Source organism: Eleutherodactylus coqui, chromosome 1 (assembly GCF_035609145.1).
Source record: "Eleutherodactylus coqui strain aEleCoq1 chromosome 1, aEleCoq1.hap1, whole genome shotgun sequence".
Lineage (NCBI taxonomy): Eukaryota > Metazoa > Chordata > Amphibia > Anura > Eleutherodactylidae > Eleutherodactylus > Eleutherodactylus coqui.
The window spans coordinates 44,221,309-44,240,704 of NC_089837.1; the positions used below are offsets into that span (position 1 = coordinate 44,221,309).

The following is a 19,396-nucleotide window of genomic DNA, read 5'->3' on the forward strand; positions in this document are numbered from 1 at the left end:
CCTGTAGAATAGCCTTCAGTCCTCGTCGCCACAAAGCTTGAGAGCTTGTGAACTCCTCTTAAACAGTGATATATATTTGGGTCAAGGTACCAAAAGATCGCCCACAAGGGCTCCCATGGATAAAAATTTGGCAAGTGTGTAGGTATAATCACGGACTCCAGACCAGAAAGCCTGCATTAGAGGGCAAGTCCATAAACAAAAGGTATAGGTTAGCATTTGGCGTTTTACATTCAAAACTGTTTGAAGTAGGATATATTCCATGCGGTATCCTCTTACAGGGGTTAGATAGGAATGTGGACAACCTGTAGCCTCATTTCCAGGAACCTAGCCAAAGGCAGGCATTTGTGGGCCGATGACATAGACTCCATAATCAGTATAGGTGTAAGATTTGGGTCATCCAGAAACCACTTTCCAACCCCTGGGTCAATTTCATTCTGCTCTTGCATATTCCGTATTACTCTATATAACCTAGCAATCATTCCCCACATGCCCATTGACCTGGAAATCCATGTGCCACCTGTCTGCCCAATCGAGCTCCCAGAAATGTAGCAGAAGTCCCAAAATATAATGCCTAGCATGTAAATATGAAAACAGCGGAACCAATAGTTTAGGGTATTTTTGTTTCATTTCCTTGTATAACAGAATGCGCTTCTACTTTTATATAGCAGTTCATCTACTGAATCAATGCCTTGGGCCTACCATGCGAAATAGATATTGTGAGGGTTTCTGTCCTGAAAACTATGGTTATTAATAAATGATAGATGTGGCGATGTGTGGCTATCATGGCATAGTCTGTCCCATGTCTTCCAAGCCGTGACTATCAAAGGGTTATGTTTAACTGTCTCTGGTAGTTGTGCATATGAGAAGTGCAAGCTGTTTTGTAGCCATACTGGGCCAGTCATTTTTTGATCAAGCAGTTAGTCTGTGAAATGAGATTGGGAATATATCCAATCATGGATAATGCAGACCTGTGCTGCTATGTTATGGTCTCTTATGTGGGGTAGATTGATTTCACCATTGACTTTGTGTTCATGTAATACTGTGATGGCTATGTGCGGCCACTTTCCCCCCCAAATAAAGTTTCTGTACAAATAATTGATCTGTTATATCTTTTAATTTTAGGAATATGGGTCAGGTGTGTAGAATATATAGCAGGCGGGGAAATTGTCATTTTTAGGAGATGGCTGTCCCCAAGAATGACACCGTAAAGTTCTTCCATTAACTCAAGGTAGTTTCCAGTTTTTTAATGTAGGGTTCTATGTTTACATTATATAGTTCAGAAGGATTCCTTGTGATCCAGATCCCCAGGTATATGGAATGCTTTTCCCTATGGAAGGGATATTGAGCTGACCACAAATTTTAGCCGGCCCCTTGAGCAGCAGTACTTCAGTGTTGTCTTAGAGTATAGCCCGAGATCCCGCCAATTATCTCAATTTTTTGTAGCGGGGGAGTTAATGTCTCTTTGGGATTGCTGATTGTTAGCAGTATAAAGTCTGCAAATGCTTCTACTTTAATTTCCAAGTCAATGAAACACGCTCCTGCGAAAACGGGAATTTTTCTTACCGATAATTCCCTTTCTTGAAGGCATCATGACAGCATACACCTGGAGGTTGCTCACCTGCTGACCTGATGGGACAGAAAAAGGCAGAGCATAAAAGAAACCTCCCCACCAAACACCAGTGCGTTCCAAATAACCAGTGTGACAGTATACTTAACCAGAAGGTGTGATTTTATTGGCACCACACACACCTTAGACAAAAAAAATCATAAGCATACACATTGCCTCATGTGTTAAACAAGGGTAACAGTGTCAGTAAGAGGGGGAAAAAGCCCGTATGCTGTCATGATGCCTTCAAGAAAGGGAATTATCGGTAAGAAAAATTCCCATTTTCCCTCCGACATCATGACAGCATACACCTGGAGGAATACCAAATAACTGGCATGGGCTTTTTTAGGGAGGGATTACTGCTTGAAGCACCTTCCTCTGAAGGTTGCATCCTCACTAGATTTTAATGTCCAGCCTATAATGTTTAATAAACGTATGACTAGAAGTCCACGTGGCTGCGTTACAAATCTGATTGAGGCGTGCTCTCTTTCTGCCCAGGAAAATGCCACCGCCCAAGTAGAGTGGGCTTTCAAACCTTCTGGAGGAGGAATGCCCTTGGCCTTGTAAGCCTCCTGGATGGCTCTTCTGAGTCACCTTGCTATTGAATCTCTAGAAGTGGCCTTCCCTTTGGTCTGCCCCTGAAATTGAACGAAAGTTTTGTCAGTCTTTCTGCAACTTTCGTTTGCCTCAAGGTACGCTAGTGCAGCTCTTTTAACAAGATTATGGACCCTCTGCTCCTTATTGTTTGTAAAATTTAGACAAAGGCTGGAATGACTATTGGCTGGCCTCCGTGGAAGTCTGACAAGACTTTGGGTTGGAGGGAAGGGTCTAAGGAGAATACAATCTCATCGGGGTACATAGTCATATATGGCACCCTTTGCGAAAGGGTCTGGATTTCACTCATGCACATAAACGACATAACTGCCACAAGGAGGGCTACCTTGTACGTCAGCAAGGCGATGGACAGGTTTCTAATAGAGTCAAACAGGGGGGGGGGGGGGGGGGGGAAACGCAGAAGGCCTGAAGGACTATAGTCAGATCCAGGGGGGGGGGGGGGGGGCACCGTAAGCCTTATAAATGGATGCAGTCTACTCGCCCTTCTAGGAAATTTCCTGATCAAAGAATGCCCTCAAAGCCACTACTTGGGCTTTGAGGGAATTTGGACTCAACCCTTTATCCAGGCCTGCCTGGACGAAATGTAAAATTTTTACGAATGTCTGATTGGATGTCCTGACCCATCCATTCTGAGAATTTCCCGACTTTGGAATAAATCTTTTCCGTCGAGGGCATAAGGCTCTCGCAATTAGTGGAAACCCCATTAGATGATAGACCCTTTTCTAAGAGTTTTACCCATTCAAGTTCCAGGCCGTAAGCCTGAACCTGTGAACCTCCGGGTAGAGGAGAGGACCCTGCAGCAATAGGGGTCTTGACAGAAGATGGAGAGGCTCTCCCACTGACAGATGTCAGAAGAGGAAACCAAGTTCTTTAGGGCCAATAAGGCGCTACTAAAGTTACTGACAGCCTTGGCTGCAGTAATTTTCTTAGGAGGAGCGGAATCAGGGGTAAAGGGGAAAAAGCGTAAGCTAAGTCCCAAACAGGGGTGAGAGGGGGCACCTGTGCCTAAGGCTTGTTTCTCAGAGTCTCAGGAAGAAAGAAGACGGCACTTGGCATTTGCGCTTCACGCAAAACAAAACTATTTCAGGTACCCCCTATTTGTCCCGAGTAGGCTAAACACTTCAGGATGGAGTCCCCACTCTCCTGCGTCCACTTTCTTCCTGCTTAGAAAGCCCGCGGCTGAATTCTCGGCTCCTTTTATATGGTAGGCTGACAGTGACTTAGTTGTGAGTTCTGCCCATTGAAGGAACCTTCCCAACAAATGCTGAAGTAGAGGATTCCTGGTGGTACCCTGGTAGCGAATGAGTGGCACTGCCATCATGTTATCGGAAAAGATCCTTACATGCTTCATCCCTAAACGGTTTGCAGGCTACGTCGGGTTTCCCAAACCTCATTACGTTCTCTAACGTTAGATAACCTGGATCTCTCATGAGGGTCCTATCTACCCTGTATATGGCCACCTTCAAAGGTGACCCCTCACCCTTTTGCGCTGGCATCAGTTATCGCGGGGTCCCCATTAAAAAGGTTGTCTGAGGACAACCGCCAGCGGAGTGAGGATCTAGCCCTAGTGGGAATAGGGATTGTCCTGTCAAGTGAGGACTGACTTGTCCCCATTCTGGAGGATAAGTGTCAGGAGATCACAGCTGTGGAACTGGGCCCAGGGAACCACTCCAATGTATGAAGTCATTAGCCCCAGGATCCGCATCGCCTCTTATTGAAACTGTAGATTTTTTATATAGAGCAGAACATTCTCTAGAATGAGCTGTTTCCTTAGGAGGAGGAAGGGACGAACATTGGAGACGAAAATCCAAAATGACTCCCAGGAATTTTTTCCAGATCCATGTTGGATTTCAGATCATTAATGATCCAGCTCAGACCCTAAGATAGCTGAAGCGTGGACTCCAAGTGTGACCTCAGAATAGTGAGGGAATCTGCCACCAGCAGGGAACTATCCACTGAGCTATTCAGCTATGCAGCTAGGGGACGATGATAAATCCGCGATTGTGCAGAAAGGCTACCATTTCAATCATCCCTTTGGAAAAGATCCGTGGAGCAGAGGAGATTCCAAAGGGAAGGCGCCATTCTCAGCGCAAGTTTAGGAACTTTTTTTGTGAGTTGACATAATTGGGGATGTGATACTACTCATCCTTTACGTCAATCATAGCTATAACGTTATCCCTACCAACAATCAGGGGGGGGGGGGGGTGTTGTGGTTTTGATAGTCTTCATCGGTGGGAGCCATCTGGTTGGGAACCAGAAAGAGGGAAGTAAAACCCTTTCCCCCCCATTCCGTCCTAGGGATGGGGATAACTGCACCGATATCCAGCATGATCTGTTCACCCTTAAGTAGAGCCTGCTCTAGGGTTGGTGCCTGGATGACGGTCACGTTGGAACCGGAAACCCGTACTTGGATCCAGGCCCACAGTCCCCCGAGGTTAAAATGAATCTATTTGGAGGGCAGGATTCTAGCTCAATCTTGTACCCCTCCGCCACCAGGCCTGCGCTTGTGGGATCGATTCCCAGCGTGTGGTAGGCACCGTCAGTAGCTTAGTTTCTCCAACTAGTGCACAAATGAACTAATCTTCTGCTCACCAGGCATGAAGATGCAGGTTGAGGGACAACAGTAAGAGCCTTACCCCTTCCTCCGGTCTTTCCTTTCCCCACGTACGTTGTAGACGAGGGACATGGAATGAAGGCGCTTTTTGCGGGGTCTGATGACTAGCCTCCCCGAAAGAGTAGGGTACACAACCTATTTTTGGAGGTTATGTCTCTTGACCACTACTTCACCCCAGGCCGTGTTTGATAGGGCTGCCACGCGGGCTCCGAAGTGGACCGTAGAAGCTGACCCAGTCAAACCACCATAGAGCAAGCCACCAAGGTGGCCGCAATATTAGCTTTATAATGAGACTGGACGTTGACCAAGACTTACACATGGTCATGTCTACTTTGTTGTGCATAGAGTCCTTTAAGTGGGACTTATCCTCAGATGGTAGCCCAGTTCTTTTAGACACCATAGAGATAGCTGTGTCAACATTTGGAGTCTCCTCAAGGATAGCCACTTCATTGTCCGCAATTAAAAGGACACTCCTAAAATTCTTTTAGAAATTAACAGAGCTTGATCCACACAATTCCAATCATTAAGGATCAATTGTTTAAGTGTGGCGTTTACAGGGAATGTAGATTTACGTTGTGGAAGCAGACTCGCAACATGACGTCCTGCAAGGTTTCCCTGTTAATGTTTTTTCGAAAGATATTTTTTCTCCCCCTGCGACACTTCCAAGATCTTCAAGATCAAATTCTTCTGCCATGTCAGAGTCGGACTCTAACACTACCGGAGCAGACCTTCTTGTGGCCCCTAAGGGCCCTGGTTGGAGGTCCGAAAGGTAGGACTGTTTCTTCACGGACAACTGACTGGATTTCAGACATGGAGGAAGATTTTTCTTCCTGCAGAATTTTCGCTGAGCAGGAAGCGCATAATGTTTTAAAATAGGAGTCATCAAGTTTTGCTAAGCATACTGGACGCTTTTTACTTCTCCTCCTAGCCTCCCTAGGTTGAGTATGCCTGTCGTACATGACAAGGGAGAGCTCTGTTAGTAAGGGAAGTGTAGTGCAGGTGTCTGTAGGTTGGTCCACAGGACCACTTACAGTTTGGAGATTCTCTGGCTCCTCTCTTGGCCGACATCCTGCGCTTGTGGGATCCATTCCTGTCCTTAGAATCGATACCCAGCGTAAAAAGAAAAAACACCAGCCGACTTCTCCTGGTACAGGGGCTTTAAATTTTGAATCTGGCACCAGGCCACGCCCCCTTTGTGTGCTCCGTCGAGGCTATGCCCTCTTGCGGAGCGTCTGGCGTCACACTCCCTGTGTTCCGCCCGCTACAGCCAGGACCCAGAGATGGCAGCCGCCGCCTGGTTGATGGCAGCGGTGGTGCCGGAAAGTCCATCCTTGGACCCAGGCTCACACAGTCCCCGGTTCGCACCCAGATGAGGCACTTCCCACTGGGGCAACCGGGGCTGCCAGAAGAGGATATCTTAGAGATGGCGGCCGCTGCCTTAATGATGGCCGCGGTGGTGCCGGAAAGCCCGTCCTTGGACCCAGGCCCACGCAGTCCCCGGTTAGCTCCCAGATGAGGTACTTACCACTGGGGCAACCAGGGCTGCCGGAAGAGATGCCGCCGCTCACCGGTAAGTCCTGGAACCTCCAGCATGGGACAGCATCGCTGGAGCTCTGCTGCTGCTGTCCTGGAGGGACAGGAAAAGCACTGGTGTTGGTGGAGGGGAGGTTTCTTTTATGCTCTGCCTTTTCCTGTCCCATCAGGTCAGCAGGTGAGCAACCTCCAGGTGTACGCTGTCACGATGTCAGAGAGAAAGGTGTAGTATGTGTTAAATGTCTGAGTAATGGGTCTCTAGATAAATTAAAAAGCAACGGGGAAAGAGGGCAGCCCTGACAGGCTCCTCTGAATAAATGAATTGTCGGGGTATTAAGGCCATTAACTGTGGAGGACCATGACGGCATTTGTGTGTATTGCACTAATATAGATAACAAAAGTCTGTCCAAAGCTGTGTCTTCCCAGGACCGCGTTCAGAAAAAGCCAGGTCATTTTCCCAAATGCTTTCTTAGCATCCAGACTCAAAAGCATAGTCACTGGGCTATTGGGGTTCTGTGCAGCAACAGTCGCCGCTATGGTGGCACTAATATTTTTCAGAGCACTTCTCCTGTGTGTGAAGCCCTTCTTCCTGTGAAGAATAGACTGGAGCCTGTTAGCTAATATATTGGACAGAAATTTATAGTCAGTTTAACAGTGCTATTGGTCTGTATGAGCGTTGGTCTGTCGGGTCCTTATTTGGTTTGGGAAGCGAAGTTGTTCTGGAAGTCCCAAAACCCTGTATTTGAACATTGTTTAGGTATATTGTGTTGTAGAGTTGGGTTAATACTGGCACTATGTCTGTTGAGAGTATTTTGTAGTACTCTGCCGAAAACCCGTCAGGCCCCGGTCAATTTCCCCACAGCCATCACCCCTCGCACTTCTTCCTTCTGTATGGCAGCATCCAATAGGTGTTGCCAACATGCAATGCTTGTTCGTCTGAGATTCTATTCAGACCCACCGTTTCCAAAAAAGTGTTTAGGTCTTGAACATTAGGTGGTTCTGCTCTATAAAAGATTCTCAAAATAGTCATAATATTTGGGCCACCTCTTCTTGATTGGTTATTAGATAACCTTGAGACATCCTGGTGGAGACAAAGATTGGTTTGTGTAGTTGGTGTCGTTTGGTTAGGTTGGCCAGTAAACGCCCTGTCTTGTTACCTATCTATAGAATTTATTTCTTGTTAATGGAGTCTGCCCATGCACGCATGTACAAATGTGTCTAGTAGGTGTTTTGCCGTAATGAATATTTGATACGAGTCCTCACTACGGGAGTCAATGTGTTCCTTTTGCGCCGTCAGCAGGGAGGAAAGTAATGCCGCAAATTCTTGGACATTTTTTCAGCTTATGGGAGACATAGCCTATGACATGACCCTACATCACTGCCTTCGAGGCCTGCCAGAACAGCGCTATGTCATCTTCGTGTTCCCCGTTATCATCCACCTAGTTATTCCAGTGGAGTCTCAGGTACTCCCTGAAACCCTCCGATTCCCAGAAAAAGGAGGTGAAACGCCACAGCAGTGACAGCCTCTCGGAGGAGACTAACTGCAGCCTCAGCGGCAGCGGTGCATGGTCAGAAAGAACTATTGGGTGAATTATGGACTGTCAGTGCTGATCAAAGAGTCTGTAAGAGATCAAAAAAAAAAAAAAAAAGTCAATACGTGAGAATGAGTGGTGAGCATTCGAGCAGCATGTGTATTCCCTGCTGGTGGAGTTCAACAATCGCTACTGTTCGCATAGGTGAAACTGATCTATCAATGTCAACAACGCGTGTGTAGTTAGGGCTGGTTGGATGGAAGGGCCTGTCCTATCCAGGGAGTCATCCTGCAAACTATTGAAATCACCCCTAATTATTAGGCAGTTGCTCAAATATGGCTGTAGTATTTCTAGCAGTGTGACGTAAAATATTGGTTGGTCCGTATTGGGGGCATAGATATTTGCTAAACAGTATATTTGTGAATCTATGCACACTCACAGTATAAGATACCTTCCTGTGGATGGGCTATGGTGCGCATTAGTGTGTATGATGTGTTTTTTTTTTTTCTTTTCAGGGTAGCTACTCCTCAGGTCGCTAACGTGTGTGAAGCTGTATAATGTGTTGATCCATGGTGCCTGCAGCTCAACCCCTCCACCATTTTTTTTTAAACTGGAAAAAGTTATATATGATGTCTGGCTTGTGGAGTTTAAGTGTGTGATCACTTTTTTACGCTTAATAGGCGTGTTAGGTCCTGCTACATTCCAGGACAAGAATTGCAATGTTGTGGGTGTTCGAAATGCTATAGGCATAGTGGTATCTGTAGTTTAGCCATAAATACCGTAATGTATGCCTTGTTGTCATTGCTACATCCCCTGGTCCCAATGAGCTGCAGATGCAACTGAGTAACATTCGTACTGTGTTTGGGGGGGGGGGGGGGGGGCGCATCTCCCAGTTCCCAGTCTCCTCACAAAACCATCCCCTGGAAATTAGATTAAAAAAAAAAAAAAAAAGACAAAAACCAGTTAACATGAGTATTGGCATTTCTGTTGCATAAAAGTTGCCACACCTATATAATTTGAAACAGGCAAAGTAGAGATCAGGGGGAGAGGTTTTTTCTGCACGTCAGCCTCAACCCTGCTCCCCAGATGCATGTGTCTTCTTGCTTCCTTTGGTGTATTGAAGAGCAGGGATATATGTTGCCATCTTGAACCCGGAGCTTTGCTGGATATAGTAGCTGGAAGCAGGTATTTCTTTCATGCAGAATTTGACATATCTGGGTAAACAGCTTACGTTTTTGTGACACTGCCCCTGAAAAGTCTTAAAACCGTAGAATTTTCATTCCTTGAATTAATTCACCCTGGCATCTGTAAGCTTGTAGAATAGCTTCTTTTGTCGCCCAATGCATATATTTGACCATCACCGGGTGAGGTCATGCTGTCGTTGTTGCGTCCGTCTCCAGGTAGTCCGATGCGGTGAGCCCTTTCTGTGGGCATATTGAGCTGAAGAGCCTGTGGGAGATCTGTGGTCAGATATTTTAGGAGTTGGTTGCCAGCGGAAAAATCTGTAAGGAAGAAATATCCATTGCTTCAGAATGGAGATTTGGTGCAGCTGTGGCACTGGGTGAGGTGGACTTTGGGGGAGGTGGGGAGGAAGGAACATAAAAGAGTGCAAAGGACTCCAATAATCTTTTTCCTTAGTGGCTTTATTTTTAAAGGTCTGCTTTTCTTCTTTTCCTGTTTTTGCCACTTTGTTCGAGTCTTGCTGGCGTCTTGCTTGTGCCGAGGTACCCGCTCTGTGTTCGTTTAAATATCTGTCCATAGACTTCAAGTCTAGAGGTTATGCGGGTTGTATACACAAAGATCAAGTATGTGGCTCTGTCTCTAAGATCGGTGATAGTTTAACTGCAGATTAGCAATATGGATGTGGCCCATTAAGGATTCTTGTTCCCCATATTTGTCGTACAGTCAGCGCAAATTAATTTCTTCACCTAGCAGAATGCTTTTTTTTCTACAAAAATCAGCCTTTGGGAGTTTCATCCTGCAATAACAGGAGAAGCCATTATACCTAACATTAGACAGCCTGTAAATGAGCTTTTTGTCCGAGTGTACTACTCACGGTTTGTACGTTTCCATTGTCACCCTCCATGCTATGTATAGCATTTGAAATGAACTTTGAGCCGTAATCCCACAGGAGAGGCTCTCCAGCGTAGTGGGGCCAACGTCTTTTGAAGTTGGCACTGATGCTACTGGAGTGTGTCTGACGTCATGGAGAGCGGTGTGGCATCACTAGTCAATGTCTGGCCCATACACAGGAATGCCGTGCATGTTAGGATGGGCCCGGCGATCCAAAGACCGCCTTCGCTCGCAGGATCCTGCGCTACAGTAAGCGATCCTTCCATCTTCCATCACTACATGTAGGAACGCCTCTATCCGTAGGACAGGAAGAATACTGGAGAATGGTAGTAGCCTTCCTGCCCCAATAAGGTCAGAGGGCAACCTCCATATGTGCTGTCAGAATGGACCGAATGGTAAATTGGTTTCTAACCCATGGTTGTTTTTTGCCTTCCTTAGGATAAACATTGCAGGAAATAGACCAAACTGGATGGAATAAGGCGTCAGCTTAAATACTACGTTACTATTGAGACCTTCGAACTTGGATGCACCTCGTAAATGTGCCGATTAATGCATTTCAAAAAACTAAACTTTTTTTTGGAAAGGTGTAGCGCTTTGAGTTTTGTTTTTATAGCATGCATGTTCACTTTATCTTAAAGGTCAGTAGGATACCATAAAGGGATATGAATTTTATCTACTACACCAAAAAAAACAAACAAAAAAAACACTTTGGTAAACCTATATTTACTAATCTGACCCATTTAAACAAAACATTCTCCCATCTATTTTAAAGGTTTCTCCTTTTTTCATTCCGTTTCATTGTCTGCACTGGTTATGAGTGGAGGGGAGGCACCACCATGCCTAGGCTAGCTTTAACAGCACTTCCATATGCTTCACAGCAGTCTCATGGCCTATTTGCACAATGCACAGGAGGGGACCCACTGAGTCTAATGGAGACTGTTCTAGGCATGTTCTATGAATGATGGAAAGCATACTGTGTAAGAAGGAGAGGTGGTGAGTTGTGACATCCCCTACTGTGACATCCCCTACTGTGACTGGTGGATTCTGTGTCATCTATATATAGGGTGGGCCACCAAAGGGAGTCTCCCTCCTGTCAACAGCATAGTTGGAGTCAACTCCAATCATAACAGTTTTGGCAGGCCTGTCAGTCATATAAAATAGTTGACAACTCACAAGGCTTCCTGAAACCCACCCTGCCTACGATGTACAGTTATATCAGTGGTCATTAAGGGTTTAAGAGGAGTTTACTGTAACTCAAATCCTGATAACCTTTCAACATCAGATTGTAGAGGGTCCATTGAGCTGTTCGAACAGGCTAGACTCTTTGGCAAGCCATACTGCCTTCTTATTGTATTACAGGAATAGTTCCGTACTCCACATAGTAGCTGTGCCTGGTATTACAGCTCAGCTTTTCCATTTGTTACCAAATTTGTGTTAATATACAGTGGACATAAATTTGTTATTGTGGCGATTTGGAGGTCTGCTTTGGCTTGTTGTCATGCTGAAAGGTGAAATCCTCTTTATCTTCAGCTTTTCAGCAGAGGCCTGAAAGTTTTGTGCCAAAATAGACTGATATTTGGAGGTATTCATAATTCCCATCACCTTAAATAAAGGCCCAGTTCCAGCAGCAGAAAAACAGCCCCAAAGCATAATGCTGCCTCCTCCATCTTCACTGCGAGTTTGATGGTCTTCTGGTGATGTAGGTTTGGCATAAAGCATACATTGCCCTTTTGGAATTATGGCCAAAAAGTTCCCCCTCGCTTTCATTAGACAGAACACGTTCTCCCATAGACATCTGGCAGACTTGGAGATTTTAGCAAAACATAGCTGGGCTTGGGTGTTTGTTAAAAAAAGGCTTCCGTCTGAGGAGCTGGGAGGGCAAGATGCTGGCTTGTCAAAGCCCTTACCACGCTCCCTCCCAGGGGGACGCACGCAGCCAAGGCAGTGCTAGGCCTCTACTGGACATCCCCAGCATGGAGATGCCCAATAAACGTTAGGGCAGGAGAAGGAGTGGTCACGGGTGATGCCACCATTTCTGTATTCCCCAGTCATGAACATCGGCGGGGAAATAAAAGGAGCCACAGACAGTATAATACCTCAGGTCTCCGGGAATAGTCAGGGTCTGGAATAACTTACTTGCAAACTTCAATTTAGCAATACAAGAAATAAAATTACAGAATTTGAATAGTGCTGGAATTAGAAAAACTAGAGTACCTCCCCCCCGCAGACCCAGACTTCAGGTTGCCTGTGCGTGACGAAATAAAGACGCGTACCTCCACTCAGCAGGACTCAGACTTCAGGACACTTGAGTGTAAACTGACTATAGAGTACCTCCACCCAGCAGTCCCAGGCTTTCGGACATGCAGGCGTGAAACAAGTAATTTAGTACCGCTGCAATAGGCCTTGAAAGATGGTACTTGCTCACTACTCACTCTTTGGGGCTCACTCACAGTTCATACTCATCCTTGCTCTCGGGAAACCTCTTCTCTTCTTCTATCTTCAACACATGAGGGCTGAAGGTGCCCCCATGTGTCTGTTTTCTCTCTGGTGGAACTCAAGGTGGAAGACCTTTTCTCACTCTCACGCACTTCCATTTATGCCCTCTCTCATACCCCGTGACAGGACAGAATGGATACATTTACCAGACAGTAAGGTAGGACCAGACATTAAAGGAGATGTCCCGCGCCGAAACGGGTTTTTTTTTTTTTAAACCCCCCCCCCCGTTCGGCGCGAGACAACCCCGATGCAGGGGTTAAAAAAACCACCCGCACAGCGCTTACCTGAATCCCGGCGGTCCGGTGACTTCAATACTTACCGCTGAAGATGGCCGCCGGGATCCTCTATCTTCGTGGACCGCAGCTCTTCTGTGCGGTCCACTGCCGATTCCAGCCTCCTGATTGGCTGGAATCGGCACGTGACGGGGCGGAGCTACACGGAGCTACACGGAGCCCCATAGAGAACAGCAGAAGACCCGGACTGCGCAAGCGCGGCTAATTTGGCCATCGGAGGCCAAAAATTAGTCGGCACCATGGAGACCAGGACGCTAGCAACGGAGCAGGTAAGTAAAAAACTTTTTATAACTTCTGTATGGCTCATAATTAATGCACAATGTATATTACAAAGTGCATTATTATGGCCATACAGAAGTGTATAACCCCACTTGCTGCCTCGGGACATCTCCTTTAACCCATCATTTGCTGCAGCTGTGTAATACACAACAGAATGACAAGACATTTTTTGCATAGTACATCTACATAAGATATTACATGTATAACATTATGGAGGGGGCCAGGAATAGAGGTACTGGGTCACTACACATTGACACAATATAACAAGCTTCTCCTACCCGATCCCAGTCCTGGAGAGATTCCACCCGCTTCTCTAAGAATTGCGCCATGCCCACCCCCATCTTCTGGCAGGTATCGGCAATTACTTCTTGGTACACTGCTGGCAGGTTCCTGAACTCCTGCGAAATCTAGAGGGGATAATTAGCTCGGATTAGTCCATGTTGTAGAGAAGAATGGACTTCTGGGTAATGAGATTCAAGTAGGAAACATCCCACAAATCATACTACAAGGGTTACACAGTGATGAGAGCACTGCGTGATAGAGATCTATCTATATCTGGTTTATCAGTATTATGTAGGCACTGTGTATAATGCCATATGGCACCACTATGTAGTGATTACTACACCATTATACAAGCTCTGTCTGAATGACTGCTGTTTAAACCTATTGACGAGCAGACGAGCTAGCAACTTTTTATGCAAGCTGAAACTCAGCAAACAAGTAAACGAATAAAGCACGATGGCTTCGCGTTTACATGTAACGATTATCACTCATTTAGATTGATTTTGAGCGACAATCGTTGCATGAAATAATGGGCCATTAGGCATGGTATGGATCCATTATATAAATTTGGGATATCACCATTATGATTACTGTACATCATTTAGCGACAATGACCTACCATTAGAAAAAAATGTATGATGCGGTATTATGTAGGTATCAGGCAATGTAATTTTAGCACTGTCCAAATTCAGTTTCCACGGTCTGCACCTGGCCCCCTCTGGTATCTTAACAATTAAAGGGATTTCCAGAATTAGAAAAACCATGACCACTTTCATATTAAAAACAGTGCCACAGCCGTCTATGGGTTGGGATTGGTAATGCAGCTCTATTGAAGTGAATTGGGCTGTTCCGTCTACACAGGTGTGGTATTGCAGATTTGGCACGGTTATGACGGAAAGTACCTTTTTTTTTTAAAACTAGCTGATATACCCGGCTTCGCCTGAGTTAATTTGGTACTGGGGTTTACCTGCTCAGACAGAAAATGTTATGAAGTTGTGGTTACTTCAGAGGAACTGAGGAATAAAAAAAATGTATACACAGAGGAGCGTTGGATTCTCCTCAGACTACATGTACCGATGTCCCTCTACAAAATGTGCCATCCCTCCCACTCTCCTCCCTTTTTACCCTTAAAGGCAACACCCTTTTTTATTCAAATTTAGCCCCAGACTGGGGGTTGCAGCTCCTTCTTAGCCTTAAAGGCATGCTCCATCTCTGCAGTGCATGGCCACTTATGTATTTTACAGCCTTTCAGTATATACCCACAGGTGGTCAGCTGGATTCTTCTCAGTATACAGATAATTTCCCTGGGCTTTATGGTTTCTGAGAAAAGAACTAGGTCATGTATCGCAGATTCACAATTTTTCGTGCTTAGAGTTGAATATTGAAGTTGCAACCCCTTCACTTTTCCCTATTAGGACATAAAGAATGCTCATGCCAAATTTCACATTGTGTGGTACAGATGTGTGTTATTTACATTATATGGGGTGGGGGGGGGGGGGCTTAACTTTTGCACTTTGTATTGAATATTTAAGTTGCAACCCCTTTACTTTTGCCCTTTGGGACCTAAAGACTGGTCGTGGTAAATTTCAGGTTTTTACAACACTGGGGATGTTAAAGAATTAGTGGTCAGTCAGGGATTATACTTAAAAATTAGTCTGGCCCTACATGTAGTGTAGAAAATTAATACCTTCAAGTATCAGGAGACCTTTATACTGGACAAGAACACCTCAGCCTTGACACCCATATTTCAGCCTTACTGTTGGGAAGTCCTCCAGGACCTGGCGATCCCTTTCGTTGCTTTCTGTGAACCTCCAGTCCATCTGGTACAGGTTCGTGTGGAAGTTGTGCAGCATGGGGCTTTTGGTCTCCAGACTGATGGTCATGTCGTCCTCCACCGTACCCAGAGCTCGGAGCACCAGATAGAAGACACATATGGCATCTCTGCAATATAAAGCAGTTAGTCAGTACTACAAGACAGTACTAGTACTTAGACACATTCATAGAAGAGGCACCACCACACATTAGGCACCTTCTGGAGGCCAAATTAGCGAACTATACTTTTTAGTCACATTGACTTTAATGGGAATTGGGTTGCACCAGTTCTTTTTGGAAAGGTCGGACCGATCACTCCCAACCCGATTATTCCAAGAATCACTCATCACTAGTCAGGACCTCCATCTAATTTTTAGCAAATACAAGATGCTTTCTGTCCGCATAGGCTAATATTCCTGCAGAATAGTTTCACCATCTTGTGGAATCTACACCACAATGAATTGTTGAAGTTCTGAAAGGACGAAAGGAGGTCCAACAGCTACTAGATGGTCTCTAAAGCGGCCATTCAGTATATACTGTTTGGTGCATTTCTTTGGTCAATTAAAAAAAAGTCACTTCCACATTAGCAGCATGTAGGCTTTGGTGGAGGAGACAGAATGGAGGAATTACATGTGTATGGTCACACAGCGGGACGCTGAGAACATCTCCTTCCACGATATTGTGCCAAAGTACTAAGGATATAAATCCTTATTAGCCGTTTTACAACTTTTTCTGAATCACTTGCAGGGAGTCTGAAAAACAGCGAGCGCCCAAAAGGGACAAATTTGGAGATGCGTTGGACTTTCAGACATGGGGTGTCATATTATATGTGCCATTCTTACTTTATTTACATGCCAGATTTTCTTGTGGCAACACAGGAGGCAGGCACGATGTGGACACCAGTGTTAAGACAATGCAAATTGTCTGAGGGGGGGGGGGGGGGGGTGTTTGAAAGAACACACACACACAAAGGGTTACTTCAGTCCTAGACAAAGAGCTATGGTTCATGTTTAGGCTGTGTAATAAAGTGAAGATGTGTGTGGCTTAAGAGTAAGTTAGCACACAAGAGTTATGGTATTGTGGGTCTGAGATGAGGAGTTGTGTGGGTTTTAGATAAAGACTGTGCACAATAGGTTTATTTTTCTATCTAATGGGATAAACGGATGTCATTCCGTCATGAAGACCAGGAAGTTGACAAGTAGGCTTTATTTTGCCAAGACAGTGTAAGAGTTTTACTTTACGTAACCAAGTCAGAAACCATTCAGACAAGTAAGGGAACGCTCTACTTGTCTAGTTCCTGAAGAATTTCTGTGTCGTGGCAACGATTGCTAGTGGGCTTCTTCGGCTGCTAATATACAAGTCAGATGATGCTACCTCCCACTGATGCAAGGTAAATTCCTGGAGAAGGTTCTCTGTTACGTCAGATGTTGCTACTTTTCTAGTGATGCGATGCAAGTTGTGATCTTTATATCTAGATAATGATGCAAGCTACAATCTTTATCATTTCTATATAGTTACAGAAGGAAAAGTTATTTGAATTAAGTGATCGAGCATAGTGATGAATAATCATTCATCACTATGCTCGATCACCTAATTCAAATAACTTTCATGTGGTCTTACTCTTTAGACCTGTAGCCAAACCCAAGTCTTGGTCCTTAATGCAAAACACACCAGGTTTACAAAATTATGAGTTTTGAGAATGAAATCGTAAATAGATTGTCACTTGCAAAAAGTTAGGCAGTTACTAGGGAAACTAATAGAGATGAACGAGCGTACTCGCTAAGGCCAAATACTCGAGCGAGTATTGCCTTTTGTGAGTACCTGCCTGCTCGTCTCAAAAGATTTGGGTGCTGGCGGGGGCGCAACTCACCGCTCACCCCCGCCGGCACCCGAATCTTTTGAGACGAGCGGCAGGTACTCGCAAAAGGCAATACTCGCTCGAGTATTTGCCCTCAGCGAGTGCGCTCGCTCATCTCTAGAAACTAACAGTAGGAATAGCTGTAATGTTACTGCAGTGATATAACAAGCTTAATCACAAAGCTCTGTAATACACTTTACCAATTGAATAGGTGACATCAAACATAATAATGGCAGTTTACCGCACACAGTGTGAGTGTCACTTACGTATTAATTGAGGACTTGTCCACAACAGGTGGATGTGTACTCCTGCAATAACAGCCCCAGTTCTTGGTTAGTCTCCAGTCATGCTTATGCATTTTTAGTGTTTGCTTCTCCAGCATGTGTATTGTGACTGGCAGGTCTGCCTGGTCCCTAAAGTCTGCTGGTGTGCACACAAGCAGGTTTTTAAATAGAGGACCACCCTCAACCTACAGTTCTCCAGGCGTACTCTGTACCACAGAAGGAAAGTCGTCTAAGTCTAGAGAGGACTAATGCAAACAGAGGACAGTTTCCCTCTCTAACCACCTCAGCCGTGGTCCATTTATGTACAGTCCTTGTAAATGTGTAGTTTTGCTTCTTTTTGTCCATCTCTCCTAGCAATAGTTTGACACTGTGGTTGTATAGGCAGCGTCAGACTGACGCTGTTCTAGGTCTGTCTCTCTGCTGCCTTCTCTACCTTTTGCTGTGACTGAGCTCCTCATAGCCACCATGCATGAGCATCAGACACATACATGTTCCTTTGTCCAGAACATTTTTTTTTTTTTCTCTGCAATTTTGCAGGGAGCACCCATTTCCTATGGGAGAGTTTAACACAAAAAAACCCCACACCAGTTCATGCGTATGGGATGCAATTTTAAAAATTGTTCCTATTGAAATAATAAGACATCCCACATCAGTCAGTACACTATGGAGTAGAGGAGGTCTCACCCACCGGATCTTCTGGTCCAAGGCCTGGATTACATCTGCAAAGCTCCTGCTGATCTCGTTTAGGTACTTGTAGCAGGTCTGCAGACTATCGCTCATGGAGTCCTGTTGGGGGAAGAGTAACAGAGTGAGGATTGCACACGGCCGATGTCTTGTGCACGGTGAAGCCCTCCTTCAGCAATTCCTGTAACACATGAATCCATCCTGGTAGTCTGCACTCATTCAACCCACATGTGACACTTCAGGGGGTCCAGAGAACAGATCTAGGGAGCCTGTACCCTTTTAATCCCCCCCCCCCCCCCCCCAAAAAAAAGGGGTAACTGGCCTCAGGGAATAGGACGTTATCTATGCAGGCTTATGCTGAACTCCGGCTAACAGATAATACACCCGACGGCGGCATCCATACTCCATGGGATGCCGCAGACGCTCTGGAACACAAGGGACCCGGGACCGTGAGAACTCAGGCCCCTTGGACGCATTCCTGGGGCACAGCTCAAGGAGAAGGCCGACTCCGTCAGGCCCCAAGATGGCGCCGCCACCCATTGCAGAAGGAGCTCCTGCGCCACCTACTCCCGGGCCAGACACAGCAAACTCTCCATACCCGAGTGGAAGTCAGGGGGACACCCGACCTCCAGGGACACCAGAGCCCCTCTCCATTAACCCAGAGACACCATAAGGAGCCAGGAGGTCCCCTGTGACAGGCTCTGCGAACACAGCCACCAACATGGAGTGGCCCAGGCTCCCCTAGGACACCATCAGGACACACGGACACACACGGACACACCTCAATAGCAGGAGGGGGGCACACAACAGTCCCCTGTCCTCAGTGAGCAGTAGGAGGGGGTGGGATAGATGCCTTACTAATGAAAGCTACGAACTCTCAAATACAGGCAATAGAAGGGCTACAGTCAGAAATCAAAACATATTGGCCATAGAGTAGCTGATTTTGAAGGATCGCAAGGACTGCTGCAATCACAGGTTAATGATCATCATTGTATTCTAGAAGATCACTCTGCAAAATCTCAGACATCCTAACACAGCTTAACAGAAAATCGAAATAGACAGAACATCCGAATCAGAGGCCTGAGCAAAAAGGAGAAGAGCAAGCGCATCTGGAGCACCGGGCAAAACGCAAATTGTGGCATAAATTTTAATGTCACCTTTTCCCTACTAGTCCCAAGAGCATCCATAACTGCCCCAAATCTGTGCCCCTCTGTAACCAGGCTGCCAGTTGTAACTGGTGAACGTTGAGGTAGTTTATGGGCCCTGCCTGAGCAGATCCTCTCTGCATGGTAGAGGAATCAGGGCCTGAACGGCTAGACTCAGAATCAGAGGATACCCCAGCTTTTTGCACCACTAAAGCGATAAATGACCTTTATTCCGCTGTCTGATATTTTAAAAAGTCTGAGCTATCAGAGATAGAGGAGGAAAAGCATAA

The 19,396-nt window shown here is 45.7% G+C and overlaps 2 protein-coding genes across 3 annotated transcripts in view; one reads left to right on the forward strand and one right to left on the reverse strand.

Moving 5' to 3' along the window:
* LOC136620328 (squalene synthase-like) overlaps positions 1-19,396 on the forward strand; it is a 179,203-nt gene that overhangs the window by 63,307 nt on the left and 96,500 nt on the right. The gene's annotated exons all lie outside the window — the stretch shown is intronic.
* Positions 1-19,396, reverse strand: part of LOC136620342 (squalene synthase-like) — a 194,461-nt gene that overhangs the window by 9,063 nt on the left and 166,002 nt on the right. The window contains exons 2-4 of the mRNA XM_066595063.1: positions 17,966-18,063; positions 15,081-15,264; positions 13,320-13,448 (exon numbers count right to left, since the gene is read on the reverse strand). Of these exons, the coding sequence (XP_066451160.1) occupies positions 13,320-13,448; positions 15,081-15,264; positions 17,966-18,063 (411 nt within the window). The remainder of the gene's footprint in view (positions 1-13,319; positions 13,449-15,080; positions 15,265-17,965; positions 18,064-19,396) is intronic.